This window comes from Prunus avium, chromosome 4 (genome assembly GCF_965620075.1).
Source record: "Prunus avium chromosome 4, drPruAviu1.hap1.1, whole genome shotgun sequence".
NCBI classification, from domain to species: Eukaryota; Viridiplantae; Streptophyta; class Magnoliopsida; order Rosales; family Rosaceae; genus Prunus; species Prunus avium.
The window spans coordinates 26,676,830-26,700,102 of record NC_142287.1 but is presented as its reverse complement, the minus strand read 5'-3'; the positions used below and the strand labels follow the sequence as shown (position 1 = coordinate 26,700,102).

Here is a 23,273-nt window from a genome sequence, read left to right as displayed (position 1 = left end):
TTTGTTTTTATTCTTTTTTCTTTTACTTGTCTCTCCATCCCTCCGTCTGTCTTGTCTCCATCAGTCTCTCTCTCTCTCTCTCTATTTTTTTTCTCCTTCTTCTAACGTCTATGTTCACTCCCTCTCCCGGTCTCCCTTTTTTTAAATTTATTTTTCCTTCTTCTTCTTCTTCTTCTTCTTCCTCTCTCTCTCTCTCTCTCTCTCTCTCTCTCTCTCTCTCTCTCAGAAATCCAAAAAATCCAAACCGAACTAAACCAACCCACTAAGTCCGGTTAACTGAAGTGGTCGGTTTTCATCAAATATGATTTGGTTCCGGTTTCCAAAATAACCAAACCGAGGCCCATGGTTCGGTGTCCGGATTGAGCCCAAAATCGAACCAACCCAGACCGAGCCCACCACTAATATTTCTAATTATAGTGGCCGCAAACATGAGCTTATACTAAGGTTGAAACTCCTCTGGTATTGTAGTGAGTTTTATACCAACCAAAATTTTAGAAGTGGTCGGTATATGCTCGTGTTGGGTCAGTCTCGATTCTCGACTTTTGGTTGCCGAGGACATTAGTTTGGTGGCTGATTTGTACAAAATAATCGACTAGACCAAATTGTGTCCAGCCCTAATTTAAAGAGTGAGAGGAGATGATAATGTTGATGGTTATAGTTTTTTTTTGTTTGTTTTTTTTTTCCTATGGGAAACAATGAGATATGCTTGTTATTAAATGAACTAAAAGAGTTGTGCCCGCAGAATAAAACCCAACATGTAGTATATAATAAGAATTACTTTTAGCATCTGTTTTTGACACTTTTTATTTTGATTGACCAAGTTATTTATTGTATCATCATCTCCTCCCTAGTCTTTACTTAGTCACAAGAATTGCATACAAAAGTTCATTCCAGGTATCAAGGACACCAGCAAGGCACCAGTGGCTACAGTCATTTCCCTTCTTTCCATCACCGGCATAAACAGAAGGGTGCCCATCTTTTCTCAGCTGCGAAAGTAAAGTTATGTCCAGCAAAGTTACTGGAACATTTTAGTCAACACATCGTTGACCACAGTTGTTGCAGGTGGAGAGCTTCCTGGATATATTGAGCCACTTATAGGTTGAGTTTCTCCATTGCAAGTTGTTGAATTTGAGCCCCATTCTTTTCCACTACCGAAAAAAAAAAGATTAATACCTTTCTTTTCCTTTTTTTTTTCTGGGAGAAATTAAACCAAGATATTGTAATTTATAATTAATTAATATTTAAAACAGAAAATAATTAATGAGGACATAGTTATTGTGGGTTGGAGAAATGCCTTGAAAGAAAACTTTGGTGTTGTTGGGATGAACATTAGAGTTTCACCCACTTGGACCAAGTAGTTAATCCCTCCCTAAAAGCATCCAAACGATCCATATCCTTGAGCACCTTTCCTCCTGCTTCAATGTAGTCCCACCTAAAACTCCCACATAAAACAATTATCCCACATAAAACAATTCAATTATCAGACTATTTAACGTATCATATATTTTGAGGTTTGTATGTATCTCACGATTGTAGCCTTCCCGTATGGAGCCACCAATGCCAAGTATTGAAGATAAGCAAGTCGTATCCTTTCCATGTCTTGCCATTTTCAATGGAGTCAAGCTTCAAAACCCTGCCCATTTTTGTTTTGACTAGATCCACTAGAAATTGATTTCGGGATAGCGACACAGAAACTCCATAATCCTGCAAAATTCACATCTTATAAGCCTGGGTCGGACTCTTGTCAACAAAATCAAAAGATCCACTCCATTATTAAAAATGTATGATAAATAGAATGGATTAAGTCAATAAGTTTTTTTGATTGATTTAGGACGCAGAAAACTCACAGGCAAATAGAACGTGGAGAGGCCACCTTTGCTTGTGAGAGTATAATTGGTTTGAGGCACATCAGCATATGCAACATGCATACTAGTGACTGCTATTAGTTGTAGCTTAGAGAGTCCCCTACGAATAACATCTTCTTCCCCTTTAACCTCCTCAGCATGTCCTCACCATTGAATCTGTGCTCCATTTGCAAAACATGTCACACACACACACACACACACACACACACATATATATATATATATAAACGTTACATATCGTGTTTTGAGAGATTTAGTCAGTAATGTGGTACAAACAGTTTTATTTATGACGATCGTGAAATGATATCAAAGAAGAATAAAACCCCTGTAAGAAGAGGAACTGTTTTACCTTGGAAGGTCACATCCAGTTGGCTTCCATCTATATCTGAGGTACTCTTTATCAGGTCTGTTGTAAAATTGGCTCACATTTAGTATGCAAGTGAAGGAGGAGGCGATTGGTCGCAAGGGAAAAGCGACCGGTCATTTTGAAGCAGATTCGAAGTCTGGAGGAGAAGCTGGAAGTCGAGAAAAGCGACCGGTCGCAAGGTGCAAGCGATTGGTCGCTTTCAGGCAGAGTGTAAAGCAACCGGTCGCCAGTGCTGCTGTGTTGTTTTCTTCCACGCGTTTTTCAAGAGGTCTTCACATGTTGGTTCCCTACCTAATTCCTCGGGCCTCTAAGGTGTGTTATGGGTTCTGTTTGTGCCTAATAAATCACGGCCATGAGCTGGCCGAAGGAGCCCCTTTTTCTCGACCCTAGCACTTTCTCGAGAAGCTAAAACACAGCGTTTCGCCAAGGTACTTTGCCTTCCTGAAGACAAAAGAAAAACGCTAAGGCATGTTCATCTCGGCCTCGGTTGCGGGCCGAGGCCGAGGCCGAGTAAAATCGAGGCCAGAAATATTAAAGTCAGATCATCACATGATAGCAGGGACCCATGCTTCATTTAATGAAGTAGTGCCTGTTTAATGCAGCAAACCCACTGGCCACAAATAAGTATTTAATGCACGATGGAAGGTGGGAAGTGACTGAAGTCAGGTTTTGGCGACAGAAGACAGAGTGATTAGACGTAGACATTCTCACAAGAATCCTTGTAGCTTAAGAGAAAAGGTCACCAACTATCAGAGCAATAAATGCGTCTCCACGGCCAGAAGCTCAGAACCCACGATCAAGAGCGGCGGCCGAGATTCACCGGGATTGGGGTCACACCACCATACTTCACGATCCCAAATGTCGATTGGACTACCCACTTGCTCTAATCAGGCTCCACCATGCAGATTTTCAGCCTCGATTACTCCTCCAGGAACTCTTCCTATAAATACAAGGCTCAAGCTACATTCAAAGGGTTCAAACACCAAACCAAAGCCTCCCACGGAACAACTTATTTTTCCCTGTAATGCACTTTCAATATCTTTACTTGCTTTCCTAGGAGTAGTGTTAGACTGTAAGGAAAATTCATTCATCAATATATCATACGACCCTTGATTTTCAAGGCGCAGGAGCACCATCTCTGTTGTTCGTCCCTCACCCCATATATTATACGACCGTCGCTCCCTGAGCGACGCGCCGGAGCACCGCCCAAAACCCACCACCAACACCATCACTCAACGGCCTTGTAGTTCAGGCCATGAACCTAACAGCCGAGACTAGTTCCTCTCTCGGCTACAATCGTTTGATTAGAAGACGAGTTCAAATAGGCGCACCACTTATCCATCCTACACTTATCAACATCTCGACGCACGGTAGACCGTGCTGGCACGCCCGCGCACAACCGCACCGCTCCCAAAAGCAGGAAACCGCGTGTCAACGCATACCCCCTCGGCCCGGAACTCCAGGCCATGAGATTTGCGCGGCAGACAGGTTCTAGGAGGTCTAGCAAGGTGCTGGAAAAGCTGGAGCACCATTGAATGAGGATTGTTGACTTGTTTCAAAGAGTACTTACCCTATAGCTCTAGATAGGGTGGCTGAAGTTGCAGCTATCAATGCCTAGCCTTTGGTCTGCCCAAGTTGTGGTCCATGTTAGGTAACCAAGGGCAGAACATGAGAGGAAAGAAGGAGTCTCTTATGAAGTCCAAAGTCTTGTGTATTAAAGGGAAGAGGAAGCAAGACAACATGTGTGGTTTTACTTCTCAAGGAGTGGACAAGTAGCTGGGAGCTAGTGTGTCCAAGAGTGGTTTAACTCACCAAGAGAGGAAGAGAGAGAGGGCAATCAGTTCAAGAAGGAGCTGAGTTGGGTCTTGAGAGTCTAGACACCAAAGAAGGGAAACATCAAGTGTGAGAGAGTGTTCACAAGTGCATCAAAGTGTTGAGCAAGGGGTGAGAGAGAAAAGAGAGCTTGGGAGAGAATACAGTTCTAAGGGGGTTTTTGTGTAAACCAAAGTTGTAACTTATTCTTTCATTAGTGAATTTCTCAAGGGGATCACCAAGAGGATGTAGGCAATTGTTGAACCTCTAAAATACTTGTGTCACTTTGTGCTTGGTTGGTTTCTCAAGTGTGTGCGTGTGATTCATCCATCTTTGTGTGTGTCACAAAATCCATCAACAACAAGATCATTAGGGGAGTGAGTGAAAGTGTTTGTCCATTTTCACCAACAAGGTCTACCGTTCTTCAGGCAATCGAATGCTCGATTGATGAATGGACACTTCGATGAATCGTAGAGTGGATGTATATCTGAAGGATCAATTATACAACTTCCTTGAAAGTAATTGCAGCCATTTGATTGTTTATCATGCCCTGCGCCTGCGCCTGCATCACTATTTCCATGTACTTGGTAGGGTTGCAATATGACAATGGAAAGAAGAGGCCATTTGTAAACCCTGTCTTTGCAAAATGGAGGTTTACAGTGTAGTTTCCATTTCCCAGACAAAACCCATAATAAGTTAGAGAGATGGGAGAAAGGCGTGCATTCATGTACAGTTGTGGATTGGCCATGGAGAGTATAGATTCATTATTTTGGATAAGGGTGTCTTCACGGTTATCATCAGGAAAGTAACCAGTGCTGCTTAAAGCCTGTTGGGTTTTTAGGGTGAACAACAAAGTGATTTTATTTATTCAACATCTAAGGCTTTATAGAGGACTTGGCTTAGCAACTAGAAATTATTTACTATGCTTATTGACCTTTTTCCTATTTTCTATCTTATTGGCCTCTTCTTTCTTAGCTCACTTATACAAGAGGCAACACCTATTTATAGATATAGGCTGCCGCCATTGTCCAAGTCGGTGGACTTGGCTTTCTTCTCATAGTCACTAATTTACAAGATTTTTATTCTGACTTTTCTAGAATGCCTACAACAATTATATCTTAAAGTTTGACTTTGTCAAAATTGGTGGATATTTCTTGAGGTTTCTACTTATTTTTCTAGATTTTTCTAAATTCTTCAAGACAAGTGTGGATTAAATTTAACAAAGCCCAATTTGTTGAGCTCTGGCGAAATGATGAATGTCCAACTGAATCTGTGTCACCATCAACTTGGACCCATTAACAGTTACTGCTTCTCCACCACAATTTATACGGAGTTCGTACCCAGCTACAACAGAAAGCAAAAGGGTATTAGTGGCCATGCAGAGAGATTACTTCTTTATCTCTTCTATTTCATTTCAAAGTAACTGTCAGAGGATTAATCGACATTTTAAGCAAAAGGACTATGGGCATATGTTGAAGCAACATGTGGAAACCCAACTTACTTTGTGGACATTCTGGAATTTCCAAACATGTAGTTTTTCTGATAGGCAATTATTTCTATTATTCCATTTTGGCATTAGAAGATTCAGGGGTACGATGAATGACTGCACATGCAGGTTCTTGATGGGTTGAGGTACTTAAGGTGAATTTGGACAAATTTGCTAAACCAATAAATATATCTTTTTTTAAAGAGAAATAAATAGATATTTTTATAACCAGTAGGGAAATGGTTGATAAGGATTGAGTTTAGCATATGGCTTCTTATTTATATATTACATTCATACGTGTATATATATAGTCCATGTAGTTGAAGGAATTCTCAAATAGTGTTATTTGATGATCTCTAGTTTTTTTTAATTGGTGGGTTGATCGGTTCATAATTGTATATTATTTCTTACCCTTCTAGCTTATGATTTGGTTATGTTTTTGAGTTAAACTTGTGCTTTTAATCCTTTTTGTGTTTATCTTTCAGTTAATTGAGCTTTAGGTAACAATGATGGCTTTGGAGAACATAATTCATGCAATTCAAGCATGTTAAGGCCTAATTTGGATGAATTGATGAAGAGCTTAAAGACAAATTCATTATGGCTACAGCCCCCTGCCAGTCCAGTTCCGTAGGTCATATTGCAAGCTTTGTTTCAGCAACCTACATAGCTCGGATGAGGCCACATTCTTCATGAAAGTTGCTCCAATTGGTGTGTACTATAACATATCCAAAATTCAGCCCCATTGGATAAATCTGGAGTCCGTTACCTAGCAAACACAGAACCATGCTCAGGATGGATCTTATCAGCGCGGAAAATGAGTTAGCAATTTGTTTCGGCCTTAACTTCTTCCTCCGACCTTGGATTGGCCCAAATAACATATGGCTGGAAACAAGACATTCTGAACTTCAATTTAGAGTGCTTAAAGTCCTAATTTGATTAATAGAAGCCCAAGTTGTAAGCCCTTGAAGTTGCTGGTCATGCTGACCTCAGCATGTGCTGGTTGGATGCTTGGTCATGGTGAGCTAGGTATGAGCTATCATTTCTGGTTGGAAGCTTGGTCATGGTGACATGAAGATGAGCTAGGGCTGCTGGTGGGATTTAGTGGTGAAGTGCATCAACCAATTCAAGATTTTCTAATACAAGTGCATCAACCATTTCAGATTTTATAATTCAAGTGTTGTATGCATTAGTCTTATTGAATTCTGATTTTCACTTCCCCTAGGCCTATAAATAGGGAAGTTCTCTAAGCTTGTAATAACACCCCAAGGGGGGGGAGCTCTCAAACACTTCTCTAGAGCTCCCTTCCCTTCTCTCCCTCAAATTCTCTTAGTTTCCCTTTGTAGTTCTCAATTGTTGTAATAAGATCATTCTATTAAATTTTCTTTGTACTAAATATCAAACACTTTTCCTTTCTCTTCTTCTAATTCTCTAAAGCTTTCAAACACATGTTCTTCCAAAATCCTCAAAGTTCTCAAACATCTCTCTACTTCCCTTCTCTTCCAAAAGTCTCCATGTCTCAAACACTTCACAAACACATTTCTCTTCCTTCCCTAAGTTCTCAAATTCTCCAAGTTCACAAACATCCTCCAAGTTCTCAACCACTCTCTTCCAAATTCTCAAAGTTCCTAAACACTCTCTTCCAAAATCCACAAAGCTCTCAAAACACCTCTCTACTTTCTTCTCCAAATCCTCCAAGTTCTCAAACCTTCTCTTCCAAAAGTCTCCATGTCTCAAACACTTCACAAACACCTTTCTCTCCACTCCCTAAGTTCCCAAAGTCTCCAAGTTCACAAACATTCTCCATGTTCTCCAAACACTTTCTCAAACAACTCTCTACTTCTACTTTCTTCTCCAAAAAGCCTCCATGTCCTCAAACACTTTTCCCAAACACTTCTCCTTTCTTCCTCAAAGTTCTCTTAGTCTCTCTTTAATGTTTTCTTAGTTGTAATTTATTTTTCTTGTAATGTACATTCTTTCTTAAGTATTCAAGTTTGATAAGTTTCCAAGTTTCAATTATGGTTTTTGTTCTTATTCATTATGCTTATAAGTTAATATGCTAGTTTGAATGATTGATCACCATTTAGGCTTGCATGTTAGCTATCTTGGTTTGAATTAAGAGTAGACACCATGCTTTAATTCGAATTGAACTATGAATAGGAAGAGTATGTATGGACATTCGACAACAGGGATTAGATACATGCTTGGTTGTTTAAATTGTTCTTCTATGCTTAATGGGTTCCTAATGCTTAATTTTAGGTTAGACAACAAATGATCAAATTAGGGAATTAGGAACACAAGGTTATGACCACACACCATGGCTTAATCATACTTTAGCTAGAATCAATCCATTAATCTAATTGAACTTGGGAACTTATCTACTTGAGTTAGTTATTTTCTTTCTTCCTTGTTTTATTTATTTCCTTTTTTTTTCATTTCTGTTTTGTGTAGGGAAAATGAATTGGATCATTCAATCACCAATCCTCGTGGGATCGACCTCGCACTTACATATGCTATACTACCAAACGGCTCGTGCACTTGCGAGTATCACAAGTTGAGGATGCAACTGAATCCATTTTGGTGCAGCTGAAATCCACACAACAAGTTTTTGGCGCCGTTGCCGGGGATTGGCAACATAGTTTGGTTCTATTTCTTTTCCCTACTTGTTTTATTTTTATTTTTCATTTTCATGTTTTTCTAGACAATTTCAAGTTTTAAAGTTAATGACGTTAATGGACAAGTTGTGTTTGTAGTCCAACAGAAAAGGACAATTGCCCAACAAGCAAGAGAACTGGGTTTAAGTCCCAGCTTACACAACCCATTGGTGCTTGTTGCTTTGAAGCATGAAATTGGATGTGTGTTGATTTTCCTTTTCATTTTAGTTTTTATTTCTTAATCCTTTTAATTCCATTTCAAGTTTGTGTGTTTGTTTTAGCAATTTATGATAGCTTAATAAAAATGGAGAGAGATGGCAACCTCAATCATAAGAATGGGAAGTGTGGAGCAATGGGAGAAGTCGCGACCTCCAAGTGCATCACATTCGACCTAATCGCTTCAAGGGGGAGCATTTCAATCCTTTCTCTTATTTGAATTATGTTTCTTTCCGTCATTGTTTTTACCTTTTGGTCCGCGTTGAGTTCTTTGTTTTTCTGTGCTGAATCCAACCATATAAAGAACGTAAAATTTGGACTTACGGTTGGAAAGTTATAGCCTAAAAACTGAACAGAGGTCGAAGCTGAAAAACATAGAAACGAATCTGTCCAAATGGTGATAAACGGGTGATAGAAAGTGCTGTTTGTGTTTTTCTTTGGTTTATTGGTTTGTTTCTTTTAGTACAACAATTTATGTTGTTTGTTTGAATTTGTTTAGAGTACTTAGTTCATTTTCGTTTATGGTTTGTTGTTCCATTTTATCTTTATTTGTTTTTGTTTCTTATCTTAAAAATTTTAAAAAGATTTTTCATATGAGCTGACTTATGGTAACTCCAGTGAGCACTTCCGTCAATACAGTGTCTAGGAGTTCTATAGGCGACACCTTCGGTGTCTAAGAAGTTTGGGTTTTAAGCGGGACCATTGTGACCCCTCCAACCTTCCCGGATCCCCTGGCTGTGTTTTCTGAGGCCCTTAACTGGTCATCCATGAGTTGCTTGTATATTCGTGTGTTTTTAAATTAAGTTTTTTTTTTTTGTTTTGTTTTTTTTTTTATTTTTTTTTATTTTCTTTGTTTTCTTTTCTGTTAAGTCTTTGTTTTTGTTTTGTTAAGTTAGTTTATGTATTTATTTACGTGGTATGGTTAGTTAGTTAGTTTTTTTTTCTCTGAGTGTTAAAAACAAACTTTATTTCAATTCAAACATTGCATAAAAAAAAAAAAAACAAAAAAACAAAAAAAACAAAAACAAAATAACAAAATAACAAAATAACAACATCATCATCATCTTCATCATCATCTTCTTCATCTTCTTCATCTCCATCATCATCATGGCTTGCCTCTATTTTCTCGCACTTGTAGAATCTGCAGCAACTCCACATGGTCCTCATTTTTTCTCTGCAGTGCTTCCACGTGCTGATTGGCACAGTAGAGCCGCTTCTGCAAATCCGCCACCATAGCCTTCAAGGAAACTATTTCCTCGCTCATCGCGGCACACTCCCTTGTCCTCGCCAGTAATCGCATGCCCAAATTGGTAGCGGAGACCGCGTGGAGCACAGTTAAATTGTGGGACTCCTCTACCGCTGCCTTATCAGACCTCTGTGCCACATGCAGATGATCTGTCGGAGTGAGCTTGCTGCTAATCATGCCTCCTAGCAGCACTGCTTTGTTCGACAGTGCCTCAGAAAAGTTCGGTATTGCCTCAGCAAAGTTTGAGGCCGTGCCGTGATGATATGAAGAGTTTGGAAAGACAGTGTTTGGAGGAGCCCTTGTTTGGGCATTCGGTGGTGCAAGTGAGAGCTCAAGGTTGAGATCATCAAGGTGAGTGCATGAGGATGCCATTTCTTTTGCTTCTGAATTTTTTGATGTTTTTCCTTGAGTTTGCAGGAAGAAATGCTGGGTATCATCCGCTTGCAGAGGTGTGGTTTAAATAGACATATGCTGATGAGAGAGAGCCAACACCATTTCGGATTTCCCGGGCATGCTCGACCTAATCGCTTCAAGGGGGAGCACCTTTACTTTACTTTTCTTTTTTTTTTCCTCCGTGTTTTCTGGTGTTTAATGTTTTTGCCCGTTACTTTCATTTTCTAGAGCTTTGTGTTTTTGCTTTTCCCTTTCGGCTATCATCTTTAGTTTATTTTAGTTAGGGAAATGTGTTTTCTTTTTCGTTTGTCGTCTTTGTTTTATTTTAGTTGGGAAGTGTGTTTTCTTTTTCTTTTTCTTTCTGCAACCTTACTCTTTTATTTCCGAAACAAAATAACGAAAATACAAAAACAACAAAATAAAATAAAAACAACAATAATGCAGTAGGAAATCATTTCTTCTCGGTGCTTGGTGTCTCGACCATTGGAGCTTTGAGTTTGGCCCTCTGGCTGTCCTCTTCCGGGGCTTCACGCACAGCTTCTTGGGGCTCATCACTTGAGCTCCCAAAGATCGCAATCTTAGCTTGAGCGTAACTACTCTCGCGATCTGCTTGTTTGCGTTTACCCGGTCGGTCTAGGTCCTCCAGCTGTTTTCGCATGTCGCGAGAGTACAACTCTACCATTTTTGATAGGTTTTTATTCTCGTCTCGCAATACTTCTAGCTGGTGTCGATTCACCTCCACAATCCTTGACCTCTCCCTTTTCAAGCTTTTTATAGCACTCTGACAGTCTTCAACCAAACTTCGCTCCGCCGCCAACTGAGCTTTAAGCACCTCTACCTCATGGGACTTCGCAAGTAGGCGATGACCCAAACTTGCGACACATGCTGTACTCTGCACGCTCAGTGCCAGGGCATCACTCGTGACCCGGTTGTCATCCCTTGTCCCGAACACACGTATATCTTTGGGAGTCACTAAATTTCTGCAAACTCCAATGGCAACATCGTTGTCCAGGAGTATTGAGTCATTGACAGTCACAGGCCCCCGTGCGGAGGCAAAGTAGGGCATCCATACTGGTGCTACTGCTTGGCCTCGTGTCTGAGTTGGTGGAGCTAGGTTGAGATCTAACGAAAAGGGGTAGGAAGAAGCCATTTGATTTCTCACTTTTTTTTTTTTCTTTTTCTTGCTTCTTTTCTCTTTTGTGTTTCTGAGTTTGTGTGTTTTTTGTTTTTTGTTTTTTTTCCCTTCTTTTTCCTTCTTATAGATGTAGTCTTTGACAAACAAACCCTAGCCGTTGCAGCGTCTAAGCGTTTTCTGAATATCCAGCGTTCCTCGAGTCCCACAACCTTCTCACTTTCCAACCGTTTCCAACACATTTGTCACGACTTGCTTTGTCTGAACGGACGCGTTCAGCAAAGTTGTCGCGCCTTTCCATGAGCCCGTAATTTTCGCTTGTGGATCTGCGGCGCCTCTATGCGTCGACACGTGGCTCCTGCTTTCTGCCCGTGACTATCCATGAAACGACATCAGGGACCACATTCCCTCTTTTTAGAAATCCCGCTTTGCGCTCATAATTCACGTTTTATCTTTTTAAGAAAAAAATTAAATTTAAACGTGTGGGCTTCAGATTTTATGTTGGGTCGGGTTTTACCGTTGTTGGGTTAATTTCATTTTGGGTTGGGCTTTCAATTGTTTGGGTTTCAGTTTGTGTAAGACTATCTGTTAGGGCTTACTGTTTTGAGTGTTTTACTGTTTCGTGTTTTATTTATTTATTTATTTTATTTTATTTTATTTGATTGTTTGTTTTGTAATTTTTATTTTGTAATTGTTTTATTTTATTTTTGTATGTTTTGTGATTTTTATTTGCTTTAATACCCTTCATTTGTTGTTATGACATTGGTTGTGGCTAATTTTTAAACATTGAGGACAATGTTCATTTCTAGGTTTGGGGGTATTGGAGTTTAGCAAGTAAATTTGGTTTTTCTTAAAATTAAAAAAAATAATAATTGAAAAAAAAAAATTATTTATTTTTTTGCTTGTTTTTATTTTAAGTATTGTTTTGTTTTGTTTTTGTTTTGAGTCACTTTCCGAACACTTATGATGAGATAAATGTTTGCATGACTTAAATAAAAATTGGATTTCATTTTATTTTAGTGTTTTTTTTTCTTTATTAAAAAATAAAAAAAAATTTGGCATTGTTCTAGCATGATATGTTTGAAACCTTCTTTACACTTGCCATTTGTTTCATAATTTTCCAATTAAAGGATTTGCATGACCCAAAGAATTGTATCAAGCACAAATTAGACTTATATAACCATATAAAGTGAGCTTTTGAGCCTTGTACTTCAATTCATGAGTGTTATATACATACTCTTATTTTCTTGTCATCAAAGTTGTTGTTTGATCTCATTATTTATTGATTTGGTTGAACACTTAAAAGTCATTCATTCTTATGCAATTTGACTTCACGACATTTAAGAAGTGATATTAAGGCCCTCTTTGGATCGTTTGTGCCTTTCAAGCTAACCTTATGCATGCTTAAGCATGATTTTCCATTGTTAACCATTTTGAGCCTACATGTAAACCTTTTCTTTCATTTAACCAATTATATTTCCTCGCCTTAGCCTGAAAAACAAATATTTACCTTTCTAAGGAACTCATGAGCTTTAATTGGGATGTGTTTTTCATACTAAGTTTGGGAATTTCGAAGAAAAAAAAAAATCACACAATTGGTGAAAGAAAAGAGAAAAGTTGTGATTAAGTGGTGGTTGAATGAAATTTCATTTTTGGGCCTTCAAAATAAATTGGTGGTTGTTCAGGAAAGGAGTGAATCAATGTAAATGAAGGGTATAAGGAGTTTTGATCAGGTAAAAGAAAAAAATCTAATCGTGATGATTCGAAGTCTTGTAAACAATTATTTTATGCTCTTGCATTGCGAGTTCCTTGGACTTTGTATTATCCATATCCTTCATTTCTTACTCACCTTACACCCTTGGCCCCATTACAACCCATGTTAAAGACCTAAATTGATATTAAATGTCATGTGGTTGAATTGCATTCATTTTTCTACTTTTAAGTGTTTGACATCCTTCTTGAGATCATATTAATGCAAGTTCTTCATATTTCTATTGCGAGTTAAGTCCCTTATGGTTTAACTCTATTCTCATGTTTATAACTGAGTGTGCATTATAGCCCTCTTCTGAGTGATTCATTTGTGAGAGGACAACTTTGGTGAGATTTGAAGTTGAACTTATGCTTTGTATGATTTTTGAAATTGTGTGAAAACTAAGATTGGGGAATTTGTTGCATTTGGCTATCACACTACTACACTTTGAGCATATTGTGTTTAGAACTTTGCCGCTTTGTAAATAATGTCTAAAAATTGAGCTTTTATTGTTAAAACGTTTAAGTCATGTGCACGAGTCATTTCTCTTCAGAAAATGTTCGGAAAAATTGTTTTAAGTTCTTTGTGTTTTTGTGTTTGTTTTTGTTTTTGGTTTTGCTTAAGGACTAACAATCTTTAAGTTTTCTAATTACTTTGTTTTACAGAGTCAGTAAAACGTTTGTGGGTATCGTATCTGTTAAACCCTCAGGAGACACAACTCCTCCTACTAGGGATGCCTAGAGGTTTAAAGGCTTGTTGCATATGCTAAATGCAATCGAGTTACCTACGAAAGTGGTTTAGTTAACTTCTAGTTTTGTTTTTAACTTTGTTTTGTGTTGTTTTGCTCGAGGACTAGCAAAATCTAGGTTTGGGGGTATTTGATCGGTTCATAATTGTATATTATTTCTTACCCTTCTAGCTTATGATTTGGTTATGTTTTTGAGTTAAACTTGTGCTTTTAATCCTTTTTGTGTTTATCTTTCAGTTAATTGAGCTTTAGGTAACAATGATGGCTTTGGAGAACATAATTCATGCAATTCAAGCATGTTAAGGCCTAATTTGGATGAATTGATGAAGAGCTTAAAGACAAATTCATTATGGCTACAGCCCCCTGCCAGTCCAGTTCCGTAGGTCATATTGCAAGCTTTGTTTCAGCAACCTACATAGCTCGGATGAGGCCACATTCTTCATGAAAGTTGCTCCAATTGGTGTGTACTATAACATATCCAAAATTCAGCCCCATTGGATAAATCTGGAGTCCGTTACCTAGCAAACACAGAACCATGCTCAGGATGGATCTTATCAGCGCGGAAAATGAGTTAGCAATTTGTTTCGGCCTTAACTTCTTCCTCCGACCTTGGATTGGCCCAAATAACATATGGCTGGAAACAAGACATTCTGAACTTCAATTTAGAGTGCTTAAAGTCCTAATTTGATTAATAGAAGCCCAAGTTGTAAGCCCTTGAAGTTGCTGGTCATGCTGACCTCAGCATGTGCTGGTTGGATGCTTGGTCATGGTGAGCTAGGTATGAGCTATCATTTCTGGTTGGAAGCTTGGTCATGGTGACATGAAGATGAGCTAGGGCTGCTGGTGGGATTTAGTGGTGAAGTGCATCAACCAATTCAAGATTTTCTAATACAAGTGCATCAACCATTTCAGATTTTATAATTCAAGTGTTGTATGCATTAGTCTTATTGAATTCTGATTTTCACTTCCCCTAGGCCTATAAATAGGGAAGTTCTCTAAGCTTGTAATAACACCCCAAGGGGGGGGAGCTCTCAAACACTTCTCTAGAGCTCCCTTCCCTTTTCTCCCTCAAATTCTCTTAGTTTCCCTTTGTAGTTCTCAATTGTTGTAATAAGATCATTCTATTAAATTTTCTTTGTACTAAATATCAAACACTTTTCCTTTCTCTTCTTCTAATTCTCTAAAGCTTTCAAACACATGTTCTTCCAAAATCCTCAAAGTTCTCAAACATCTCTCTACTTCCCTTCTCTTCCAAAAGTCTCCATGTCTCAAACACTTCACAAACACATTTCTCTTCCTTCCCTAAGTTCTCAAATTCTCCAAGTTCACAAACATCCTCCAAGTTCTCAACCACTCTCTTCCAAATTCTCAAAGTTCCTAAACACTCTCTTCCAAAATCCACAAAGCTCTCAAAACACCTCTCTACTTTCTTCTCCAAATCCTCCAAGTTCTCAAACCTTCTCTTCCAAAAGTCTCCATGTCTCAAACACTTCACAAACACCTTTCTCTCCACTCCCTAAGTTCCCAAAGTCTCCAAGTTCACAAACATTCTCCATGTTCTCCAAACACTTTCTCAAACAACTCTCTACTTCTACTTTCTTCTCCAAAAAGCCTCCATGTCCTCAAACACTTTTCCCAAACACTTCTCCTTTCTTCCTCAAAGTTCTCTTAGTCTCTCTTTAATGTTTTCTTAGTTGTAATTTATTTTTCTTGTAATGTACATTCTTTCTTAAGTATTCAAGTTTGATAAGTTTCCAAGTTTCAATTATGGTTTTTGTTCTTATTCATTATGCTTATAAGTTAATATGCTAGTTTGAATGATTGATCACCATTTAGGCTTGCATGTTAGCTATCTTGGTTTGAATTAAGAGTAGACACCATGCTTTAATTCGAATTGAACTATGAATAGGAAGAGTATGTATGGACATTCGACAACAGGGATTAGATACATGCTTGGTTGTTTAAATTGTTCTTCTATGCTTAATGGGTTCCTAATGCTTAATTTTAGGTTAGACAACAAATGATCAAATTAGGGAATTAGGAACACAAGGTTATGACCACACACCATGGCTTAATCATACTTTAGCTAGAATCAATCCATTAATCTAATTGAACTTGGGAACTTATCTACTTGAGTTAGTTATTTTCTTTCTTCCTTGTTTTATTTATTTCCTTTTTTTTTCATTTCTGTTTTGTGTAGGGAAAATGAATTGGATCATTCAATCACCAATCCTCGTGGGATCGACCTCGCACTTACATATGCTATACTACCAAACGGCTCGTGCACTTGCGAGTATCACAAGTTGAGGATGCAACTGAATCCATTTTGGTGCAGCTGAAATCCACACAACATGGGTTTCTAGGTTACCATATTTTATGTGTTGATGCTTGATGAATACTGGGTTTCTGAGTGAACAATTTCTAGGTGTTCTTATTTGTTTGACTAGTCATACTCTGTCTGATACTCTTGTGATCTATGATGAATGTTCACACACTCTCCACTCTAGTTGTTACTTGCACTAGGGATGCCTAGATTGACTGATCCTTTTGAGTGCCTAGGGTGTCACTTAGCTTTCTTCTAGGATTGCAGGTGTTAATAATTGATTTGTTGTGAATTCGTGTGTCTGTTGCTTGTTCATAGGTCTATGACTAGTTGTTGACTATCCATTGAGGTTTTAATTATTGTTGTCTTAGATCTATCCATTGAGATTTTAATTTACCCCTTCACCTAAGTACCAATTTCACTTTATGTCATATTTAGTTCAACATGAAATTAGTTATTATGTGTAGTTTGAACTTGAAACCAAAATAAATTTCAGAATTCGGAAGTTTCAAAATCTTGAGATATATTCCAAATTCCAATCCCCCTTTTTTTTGTTTTTTTGTTTTTTGTTTTTTTCATTTTGAATTTTCGGATTTCAGAACTTTTGGATGCTGAAATTGATTTGGACTCACCAAAATCGGAAATTTTCGGATCAGAATCGATCGAAATCGGAATTTCTAATTTAACTTGCAACCCTAGGCCACATACAAGCTAATTAGGTTTCTTAATTTTTTTATTTAAAAATAAATATTAAATCCTTAAATTACATGTGACCCTATTAATTGAGGTGGCATGCATACATTAGTTGCCACATAATGTTATATTATCATCATTCTGGGAACGATTTTTGTCCCACGAGAATATTCGTCTAAGATTCCGTCTTCGTGTTCGTTGTCTCTTTCTCCCTGTAAAACAAATCGGAATAAGAGGACCATACTTGGGGAATGTTGGCCAAAGGCCCTCCGATGCCTAAGTTGGTTTCTAGTGTTTGTAGGAAAACAATAGCTAACAAAAGGGTACAAATATGTATGTATGGTGTGAACTGGGTGGTCGGAGCAGTGTGTGGTGGCCGAAGCCTTGTGTGAGAGAGAGAAATAGTTATGGCGGCTAGGGTTTGTGAGATGAAATTTCTGTAGAGTTTCAGACATAAGTTTAGACGTACCTCAACCCTTGGTGTAGCCATGTATTTATTAGAGCATCGGAGGTTAGGGTTTCGGAAGAATAATTCCACAGATGGAAAGGAATTATTCTTCCATAATTTGGAGAGATAGACATAATTAGGGATTTGATTTAAATCAAATCCCTAATTATGGTAAGAATTGAATAATTGTCAATTAAATCAAATAACTCCCAATTAGGCCAAATAATTCTCAAATTGATTGGCTTAATTATTTGACCTAGCATTCCTAGATATTTTGCTTCCACAAATGGCCCCGCAGCTTCTGCATGGCCCATGGTGGCATGTAGGAGATGTGGATTGATTGTTGGGCTGCCCTGCTATAACTGGGCTTCCTTCTGTGCCTTGGGCTTCTGAGTGGAGGAGGTATTTGACTTGCTAATTTTCTGAAATCGGGTTCCCAGTTGGAATGGGTTTTTGACTGTTCTTGGATTTGGGTTCCCAGTAGGAATGGGCTTGCAATTCCTTATTGACCTAGGATGCCCAACCTGTATAAATGCAGGGTTTCTCTTCACTCTTCTTTACATCACAAACTTAACTTCTCTACTTTCTAGCTTGAGAGAGATCTTTGAGAATTTGTACTGCTTGTTGAAAAGAAGAGTTGTTGTGCATCCCAAGGTAAGTTGAGCACGTATATTTTTTCTTCGTCTTCTCTTTTTTGCGTCGAGGACCAGCTGGGTGGGACCAGGCTAGTTGTTGTCGTGACTGCCGGTCGGAGATGGTTGGAGCCGCGGTGGTCGTTGGTGGTTGCTGAGTGAGTATCGTGAGGAAGTTGTTGGTCTGCCCCCTGCCTAGGATGTTGAGAGATGGAAGCAGAATGATCCATATTCTGATGATCTGCCGGCTGGGCAGGAGGAGTCATCTGCCTACGTCTCAGAGTAGATGAAGACTCATTTATTTCTTTTCAGCTTTTGTAGTCTGCTTTCTTGTTTGACCATCTTTTTTTGGTTGAACTTGGCTGGTTAGTCACTTTGCTATGAAAATTTCAGCTATTTTTTCAACTTCAATTTGCAGCTTGTCTTGTGAGCTACTTGAGTAACCGGAGTGTCTTGATTGTGTATCTTCCTTAGGAAATTGACAGGAGCCAGCGTCCTCCTTTAGTGACTTTGGGCGTCTTCTGCTCCTTCAAGAAACTTTGGTTGTAATGCCTCCCTTAGGAAACTGACAGGAGCCTGGGTACCCTTTGAAGGACTCTGGCGTCTTCTGCATTTGTCGAATGACGCTTTCATGTGACCATCCTGCCTCCCTTAGGAAACAGATAAGAACCTAGATTTCTCTTAAGAAATTTCCGGCGCACCCTACATATCTCGAAAGACGCTACTTATGGGTTGAGTCTTCCAAATGACAATTTTGGCCATCACCCTGCGTCTCCCAAAAGACGATGCTTATGGGCAACTGTGTGACTATTATGCCCCCCCTTAGGATACGGATAGGGAGCTGGAAATCTCCCTTAGGAAATTCCTGACGCATCATGTGTCTCCCGAAGGACGCTTCTTGTGGGCTGTGTGCCCCGAAGGACGCTGTGTGACCATCCTATATCCCTTAGGAAACAGATAGGAACTTGGATACCCCCCTTAGGAAATTCCTAGCGCACTCTGCGTCTCTCGAAGGGCGCTTTTTGCGGGGCTGCGTCTCCCTTAAGACGCTCCATAGGCAACCATTTTTGTGTGTGGCACATTATGGAATTTGCAGCAGTTGCTTCTCTTCTTCGTAAATATGCAGGGCTTAGTCCTCTGCTTGTGTTTGTGCCTAATAAATCACGGCCAAGAACTGACCGAGGGAGCCCCTTTTCTCGACCCTAACACTTGCTCGTAAGGCTAAAACGCGACGTTTCGCCAAGATGTCTGGCCTTCCTAAAAAAGCAAAGGAAAAGTTGTGAAGGCATGATCATCTCGGCCTTGATTATAGGCCGAGGCCGAAGCCGAACAAAATCACGGCCAAAGGCACTAAGGTCAGATCATCAAGTGGCAGCAGGGTCCCACGCTTCATTTAATGAAGCAATGCCTCTGTTTATGGTAGCAAACCCACTAACCACGAATAAGCATTTAATGCACGAGGGAAGGTGGGAAGTGATTGAAGTCAGGGTTTGGTGACAGGAATCATAGTGATTAGACGCAGACATTCTCACAAGAATTCTTGCAGTTTGAGAGATTGGGTCACCAACTATCAGAAACAATAAATGCGTCTCCACGGCCAGAAGCGCAGAACCCACGATCAGGGTGGCGACCGAGATTCGTCGGGATTTATGGAGTCACACCACCATACTTCACGATCCCAAATGTCGATTGGACTACCCACTTGCTCTAATCAGGCTCCACCATGCAGATTTTTAGCCTCGATTACTCCTCTAAGAACTCTTCCTATAAATACAAGGCTCAAGCTACATTCACAGGGTTCAAACACCAAACAAAAGCCTCCCCCGGAGCAAATTATATTTTCCTGTAATGCACTTTCAATATCTTTACTTGCTTTCCTAGGAGTAGTGTTAGTTTGTAAGGAAAATCCATTCATCAATATATCATACGACCCTTGATTTTCAAGGCGCCGAAGCACCATCTCTGTTACTCATTCATTCACCCCATATATCATACGACCGCCGCTCACTGAGCAGCGCGCCAGAGCACCGCCCTAAACCCACCATCAGCACCACCCCTAAACGGCCTTGTAGCTCAGGCCGTGAACCTTGCAGCCGAGATCAGTTCCTCTCTCGGCTACAATCGTTTGATTAGAAGACGAGTTCAAATAGGCGCACCACTTGACCATTCTATCCACATGAAAATCTCGACGCATGGTAGACCGTGCTGGCACGCCCGCGCACAACCGCACCGCATCCAAAAGCAGGAAGCCATGTGTTAACGCACATCCCCTCGGCCCGGAACCCCAGGCCGTGAGATCTGCGCAGCTGACAGCTTGGAACTGAGCAGGTAGGAGGAAGTGTCATGTATAATATCTTTGGAGGTGGCAGGCATTCCTTTGTTATGAAATCTCTTTTACTTGCATGGTGTCAAGCGTATAGCTTACTCTGCCCTCGGATTGGCTGATCACGTAGGGGCCTTCCCAATTGGGTTTCATATTTTTTAATCTTTGTCTCTGTGCAGTGATGAAAGTCTTTCTGAGGACAAGGTCGCCCGGTTGAAATTGCCTGACCTTGGCCCTTTTGTCGTTACAAGACTTCAACTGCTACTAGTAGGAGGCAACTTAGACAATAGCTCTCTCGCGTTCTCCTTCGAGTAGGTCGAGGTTGAGCTTCAATTGTTCAGAGTTCTGGTCAACACTGCCAACCTCAATGCTTTTGGATAGGACAGTGATGTGAGGAGGGATGATTGCTTTCGTCCCATAGGCAAGGGAAAATGGGGTTTCGTTAGTCGATCTTCGCTTGGTGATGCAATAATCCCATAGTACTCTAGGGAGCTCATCTACCCATTTTCCTTCGGCCCTTTCTAGTCTCTTCTTTAGGCAATCCAATATAATTTTGTTGGATGCCTCTGCCTGACCATTGCCTTGTAGATACCTCGGGTGGACATGTGTTGCTTGATCTTGTATTTTGCAAAGAAGGCAGTGATCTGCTTGCCAATGAATTGTGAGCCATTGTCGGTAACCGGTGATTATGGGCAATCAAACCAACAGATGATGTTTCTCCAAACAAATCGTTCCACGTCGGCTTCTTTAGTAGAGGACAGAGCTTCGACCTCGATCCATTTAGTAAAGTAATCAGTGACGACGATCATCATGTCTTTCTTGGCGGGTGCCGGTGGCACGGGACCCACTAGATTAGTGGCCTATTGCATGAATGGCTACAGACTGTTCTACAGATAGTAGACTTCAGCAAGCAGGTTAGTAATCGGTTTGTACCCTTGGTGGCGATCACATCTCTTGACATATTCGGTGGAGTCGTGGCGCATGGTAGGCCAAAAATAGCCTATCTTTAGAGCCTTCTGGGTTAGTGACCTACCCCAAGAGTAGTTACCACACTCGCCATCGTGAATTTTGTAGAGGACCTCAAGTGCTTGAGGGTACTTTATATAGGTGAGATGAGGGCTGGAGTATGATTTACGAATGAGCTTGTCATCTTGCATGTAGTATTTCGCGGCCTGCTGATGGACCTTCCTAGCTTCAAACTTGTTAGTTGGCAGAATTCCATTCACCAAGTAATCGATGATGGGGTCTTACCAGCTAGGGTCTTCATCAATCTGCATTGTGTCGATTGGCTCTATTTCTTCGATGTTTGGTCAGTTAAGGTGTTTGATCGGGATGGAGCTTCTAAACTGGGTGTCTAGCGTTGATCCTAGGCTCACCAATGCATCTGCATGAGTGTTCTCTGCTCGTGGAACTTGTTGAATGATGAAAGTAAGGAATTCTTTCAAAAGTCCTTGGACTTTGTCGAGGTACTGGATCATTCTTGGATGTTTTGTCATGTACTCGCCTGAGGCTTAATTCGTTATTAGCTGGGAGTTTGAGTAGATGGCTTATCTTTTGATTGATAGTTCTTTTGCTAGGCGCAGTCTGGCGAGAAATGCCTCATACTCTGCCTCGTTTTTTGAAGCAGGAAAGCCTTATGTGATGGCTTGTTCCAACAAAGTTTCGTCTGAGGTGATTATTAATACGACTGCCCTCGATCCCTTATGATTTGATGCTCCGTTTACTCGCAACTGCCACATGTCGTTGGGTAGGTTTGGATCGGCAGAGGAGGTATCGTCTGCCCTCAATTTTTTTTCGTGACCAACTTTTCTTCTTCAGCTATCGGAGTAAACTGTACAACAAAATCTGCTAAAGCCTGGGCTTTTATAATAGTCTTCGGCTGGTATTGGAGGTCGTATTGACTGCGTTCGATAACCCATTTCATGAGTTGCTGAGAGGCGTCGGGGCTGTGGAGGATCGATCTCAAGAGGAATTCAGTCATGACAATTATTTGGTGAGCTTGATAGTAGGGCCTTCATTTTCTTGCAGAAACTACAAGCGAAAAAATTAGCCTATGCATTTTCGGGTAGCCAGTCTTTGCGTCGAGGAGAGCTTTTGAAGTGTAGAATACCAAATGTTGTGCCCCTAGCTCTTCTCGGATGAGAGCTGAGCTGACGGCTGAGTTGGACACCGCTAGGTAGATGAACAAGTCTTCGCCTGGTATCAGTTTTGAGAGTAGGGGAGGCGAAGTGAGGTAGGTCTTTAAGCTTTGAAAGGCTACTTTGCACTCTTCGTCCCACTTGTCATTTTGCCTTTTCTTCAATGCTTCGAAGAATGGCTTGCATTTGTTGGTTGATTTTGAGAGGAATCGGTTGAGAGCTGCTGCTTTATCGTTAGACTTTGTATCTCCTTGGTTGTGGCAGGCAACTTATCTCCTTGGTTGTGGCAGGCAACTTCATGTTGAGTATAGCATTGATTTGATTTGGATGTGCCTCAATTCCTTTTTAGTTGACCAAATATCCCAGGAATCAGCCGGATGAGACTCCAAATGTGCTTTTCTCTCTAGTTCAACTTTATGCTGTATTTTCGGAGTAGGCTGAAATCTTCGGCAAGGTTTTTGACGTGGTCTGCTCTTTGCAGAGCTTTGACTAGCATGTCGTCTACGTAGACATCCACAGTCTTGCCAATTCGCTATTTGAAAATTTTGTTCACTAGCCTTTGGTAGGTTACTTCGGCGTTCTTCAGCCCAAATGGCATGACCTTGTAGTAGTATGTCCCTTTCTCGACGATGAAAGAGGTTTTTACCTTGTCATCCTCATGCATCATGATTTGATTATGCCGGAAGTTGAATAGACAAGCTGATCAATTCTCGGCAGTGGAAAGTTGTCTTTAGAGCGTGCCTTGTTGAGGTCGGTGTAGTCGACGTAAACTCTTCACATGCCTTTATCTTTCATTGCCAGTAGAACAACATTTGCTTGCCATTCTGCGTAGGAGAATTCTTCAATGAAACTGGCAGCTAGAAGCTTGTCGATCTCGGCCTCAATGATGACAACTCGCTCGGGAACAAAGTTACGTCTCTTCTGCGCCACTGGCTTGATATTTGGGTTGACATGAAGGTAATGGCAGATGATATGGGTATTGATGCCTGGCATGTCGGGTGGCGACTATAGGAATACGTCTTTGTTGTTTTGGGCTGCAAGCTCTACCTT

The 23,273-nt window shown here is 40.2% G+C and overlaps 1 protein-coding gene across 1 annotated transcript; it reads right to left on the bottom strand.

Annotated features, from left to right (window-relative positions):
- Nucleotides 1-854: 854 nt before the first annotated feature.
- LOC110753162 (protein trichome birefringence-like 42) lies at nucleotides 855-23,216 on the bottom strand. The gene is given in 9 exon segments (XM_088252398.1): nucleotides 855-1,024; nucleotides 1,027-1,148; nucleotides 1,249-1,331; nucleotides 1,333-1,432; nucleotides 1,529-1,704; nucleotides 1,848-1,913; nucleotides 1,916-2,021; nucleotides 2,215-2,271; nucleotides 23,002-23,216. Coding segments are annotated over 9 exon segments (1,095 nt in total).
- Between the last annotated feature and the right edge of the window lie 57 nt (nucleotides 23,217-23,273).